At 43.7% G+C, this 4,173-nt stretch overlaps 1 protein-coding gene across 4 annotated transcripts; it reads right to left on the bottom strand.

The window, feature by feature from the left end:
- Positions 1-596: 596 nt before the first annotated feature.
- Positions 597-3,965, bottom strand: LOC124685178 (serine/arginine-rich splicing factor RSZ21A). Of its 4 annotated transcripts, none has more exons than XR_006997315.1 (7): positions 3,854-3,965; positions 3,524-3,630; positions 2,994-3,082; positions 2,463-2,703; positions 1,525-1,641; positions 997-1,429; positions 597-911 (listed from the first exon to the last, which is right to left on the bottom strand). XR_006997315.1 is itself a non-coding variant. In XM_047219505.1 (6 exons), the coding sequence occupies exons 2-6, from the start codon at positions 3,610-3,612 to the stop codon at positions 1,408-1,410; spliced, it is 558 nt and encodes a 185-aa protein (XP_047075461.1). In that variant the 5' UTR covers positions 3,613-3,630; positions 3,854-3,965; the 3' UTR covers positions 597-1,407. The 4 variants fall into 4 exon arrangements, 1 of the variants encoding a protein (XP_047075461.1); XR_006997316.1 differs by having other exon boundaries at positions 597-1,187; positions 1,309-1,429; XR_006997317.1 differs by having other exon boundaries at positions 597-1,184; positions 1,309-1,429.
- Positions 3,966-4,173: the final 208 nt, after the last annotated feature.

Genomic DNA, 4,173 nt, shown 5'->3' with positions numbered 1-4,173 from the left:
CAATTACAGACGCATGTTTCACTAATATGCATGAACCACCAAGAAACTCTCGCAACTCTGAATCACAGATGTTTTTTTGAGTGATCTGAATCACAGATGTGATTTAAACATGTTGCAGAATGTAGAGGGGACATAAATAATTTATCAATAAATGAGATGGATCGATTAAAACTTGTCCATGACTTGAGTTTTACATCAACCTTTTTCCAGATGGTGTATTGGTGTTATTGATTACCGCGAGTGTCTGTTGTCCTACGGACAATCACTGTTTCGACCCTTAGATGTTGGTTGGCCGGCTCCGATTTTATGAATCTGACCCCTTCTATATGACATCCTCTAGACGGCTAGAGGGCTAGGGCAAAAGGAGCGGCCAGGGGAACATGAAAGATAGGATGCTGCTCACCCAGAAACGTACACATCATTATGTCGATACCAACTTTATCTTGAGTAAGCAAACCGGAGAAGCGAATACATTGAAAGCTACAGCAAATACAAGCTTTATATTTAGAGTAAGCAAACCGGATAAGGCATCCACAAAAAAAACCTCATGAGCAATTTAAAAAGCAGAGGGACAACCATGACATGCAGAAAATCAATGAGACACACAACACACCTATCATTTCAACGCCGCGCGACTTCATCAGTGCAAAATTTAGCAAATAGCACATTAATTAAACCAATCAACAAATATATTGCACCCAACCCTCGTCATTTGAAGATGTTTGGAGCAGTGGAGGAACCAGTAGGTTGAGAGCGAAGGTCATAAAATGAAGACCTACGCGCAGTGCCGAATTCTGCGCAGTCTTGAAGTGCTTACACCTCTAGCTGTATCTGCCAAGGTATAATTGCCCTCGGACATCTGGCAGCAAGAGTGCAAGCCCTCCAGCAGGTGCAGTTTCTGGAGAGTCGACCTACAAAGAAATGTGTGCCTCCAGAAGCTGCATTTATCAGCACAGTGTAACCTTACAAATTTGGTATAAGAAGAAAAGTCGTTACTGCTTTTCGACGAGCAGCATCTTCAACGAAGTACACGCATCACAGAGGACAGGAACTAATACACAGTTCGCATGGAGCAGTCGAGGATGCGCGAGGAATGAAGAGTGAAGCGCAAAACCATGAAGACATAACTGAAAGCCGTAGCCGGCTGAGTCGTTCAAGCAGTGCAGTGCAGTGCAGGACGATGCCTTCTTAACACACAAAAGAAAGGCAGCTAATCTTAGTTAAACAATACACCCATCCATAAGTTTCTCCAGAGATCAAAATCAAACACAACCATATTAGGGCAGAAAAAGTTATGGGAGACTTAACCAAAGTCAAGCAGTCGATGGAGAATCTTTCAAATAGGACACTGCTCATAACTGGCGGGTACTGATGTAACATAACTCTCCAGACATCAGGTTCAGCTCTCTAGCTCCTGCTGCGGCGATACCTGGAGCCATAAAATTTGTGACAGTGCATTAGAAACAGCAAAAAAAGGTTAATGTACAAAGTACCTGATTGAATAATCACAGGCATCTGCATTACCCACTGCCATACACAGGAGATTCATCACGTCCACGGACTGGTGATCTGCTGATGCTGCGCCCACGAGCCGGTGACACACTACGACGCCTTGGAGAGCGCCCTCGGGGGCTGTAGCTTCTGTTCACAGAGCATATCTTTCAATCAGATCTATTATTCTTCATGAAATATATAACATAGATACAGATTTTCATAAGATGGCAAACATAACAAAGTACAACAGATTTAGCATAAGATTTCGCAAATGATTAAATTTCTTTTTCTGCAATATAAGCTCCACTTTACTACTCATACTGCAACTGCAGAACAGGCAAAAAGCAACAGGTGGATAAATGTCAAACCGAATAAAATTGAAGAGATATCCCGAATCTGATCCATATTCTTTTTATGTAAATCTAGCAGCTACATAATTGCTTGCTTCACAAGTGATAGTCTTTTATGAAATCTAACACACTACAGGGCTATGTGGGCTTATTTCTGGCTTTCGCACATTGGCATATAAGCCTAAAAAGGCACATAAATAGGTGATTTTGGCTTTGGCTTTTGACATGGTATTAATGCATGATCGTATAAGCCAAAAACCAAAACCAAAAGCACCAAATTCCAAAAATAAGCCTAACCAAACACACCCAACATCCATCACTCCAACATCAAGTGAGGAACAGTACAGGTGGATAATTGTGAAGAAGTTACAAACTGGAAAGAATTATAATTACACCAAATACTTACCTCATGTCATACATATCATCTAAAACAAATAAGATAATAGCACAAATGCCCATCATATCAAAAGGTTCAAAGAAGTGAAGAAAAAAATTGTGGCATGCCAAATCACTAAAACTTTGCACCTTGAAAGCATGACAGCAGTGAACCTAAATATAGAAGTAATTTCTTTTAAAAAGAAGTATGCATGTCCTTAACAGTAACAATTGTTCAGTTACCTTCTGCTATAGCTTGGACTCCTGCGGTATCTAGGACTACGACTGCGGCTGCGGCTCCGACTACGGCTGCGACGCCTTCCACTGCCTAGACCCCCAGATCCAATCCTCAGGCGGCATTCACGAGCAAAGTGCCCAGACTCACCACATTCATAACACTTCATCTCAGACCCACCAGATCGATCACGACCACCACGACCACTGCTGGCACTACGAGACAGCTCAACTCTCCAACCACTCTTGCCTACAAATATATACAAGACAAACAGACAGAATTAGTTCGACATGAGCAATACATCTCAACAGGACCAAGTGCAAAAGTGGCATTGCAGTAGAAGAGAGACACAAGGATACGTCTAATATGCATGACTTGAAATGAGTTCAGTTCATCGACTGTAATCAAATGTCACAAAATCGATCGATGAATAAAGCAGCCTATGATCTAATAGTAACATCACAATACACCAAAAAAATAAGGAAAATATCCATGTAAAACTGAAGGAGCAAGTTCACACGAAATCAGTGGCCACATACCATCCATATCACGAATTGCATCCTCAGCATCCCTCCTGTCATCAAAATCGATGAAAGCAAAACCAGGTGGCTTTCTTGCAACCCATACACTGTTACCACGAGAGAAAATTAAGCAAATTGTATTAGTAATAATAATGTCAGTATCAAGCAGGGCATAAATTTACTAACACAAACATAAATAATCATGCTAACGTGATGAGTTTATAATAGATATAAAATCAAGAACGTAAGAAATTCTAGAGGTACTTCAGGGTTTATCCCCGTGAGCAAGGGCATAATTTCAAAGATCATTAAACTGGCCACGTCTTTTGCTGGAGATGTCAAAATACTTTGAACCTGTATCCCACACCAGTACCAAAACTCATGTATATCATGAAAAAAACAGTATGGAGGCCGTGAATCGGGTGGTTATTTCGCTCAAAGGTTAGGGCTCATCCCCCGCAAACGTTTATCATCGTGTAAGCGTGCAAATAAAACAGAGGCTGAAACAGTTGTAGGCACATAATCGAGAACAAAGGTGGATGACTAACCTCCGGAGAACCCCAAACACGCGGAACTCGTCCTCGAGCTCCCGGGCCGTCACAGCAGGATCCAAGTTGCCGACGTACACGCGCGCCATCGCAGCGAAACACCGAGCCTATGAACAACCAAACAAACGATTACAGCGACCGCGAGCCATCAAATTTCAACGAAGAAAGCGCGAAATATAAAAGATCATCACATCGATCGGGTGGGAAGCGCTAGATTAGATCTAATCTAGCGATCGAACCATCTATCGGAATCGACGCCGCGGGGACGAACGCGCTAGATCTAGGGTTCTGGGGGGTTCGAGAAAGGGAGAGGGAAGATCGAGCCCTCACCTGCTCCGGTTTGTCTCCAGGAACGGTACGGCGACGACCGCACCGGGGCGACGGTGGGAGGAACGGCGGCGAGGCGAGGCGACGAGTGGACGGGAAGAGGGCGGACACGGCGATGCACGGTGTGCTGGTGAGGTGCTGCGCGAGACGAGAGGATATATTGCGGTTCGGGTTTAGGCGCTGGGCCTCGCCTGCGTCAGATTTCTTCTGGAAACCACGAGGGCTTTCTTGCCATGGGCTTGCCCAGAGTTAGGCTATGGGCCTAGCTCTCAAAACAAATTGTGTACTGTGTTGCGGAAATGCACATGCAAAAAATAGCAAGA

Source organism: Lolium rigidum, chromosome 1, assembly GCF_022539505.1.
Source record: "Lolium rigidum isolate FL_2022 chromosome 1, APGP_CSIRO_Lrig_0.1, whole genome shotgun sequence".
Lineage (NCBI taxonomy): Eukaryota > Viridiplantae > Streptophyta > Magnoliopsida > Poales > Poaceae > Lolium > Lolium rigidum.
Note: the sequence above shows the minus strand (reverse complement) of the source record. Positions and strands in the feature narration are given on the sequence as shown.

Coding starts and splice junctions, on each gene's coding strand:
- LOC124685178 (XM_047219505.1), bottom strand. CDS start 3,612: ATGGCGCGCGTGTACGTCGGCAACTTGGATCCTGCTGTGACGGCCCGG. Junction 3,083..3,523: donor GTGTTTGGGGTTCTCCGGAG/GTTAGTCATCCA, acceptor TCGTGGTAACAG/TGTATGGGTTGCAAGAAAGC. Junction 2,704..2,993: donor TGCAATTCGTGATATGGATG/GTATGTGGCCAC, acceptor ATATATTTGTAG/GCAAGAGTGGTTGGAGAGTT.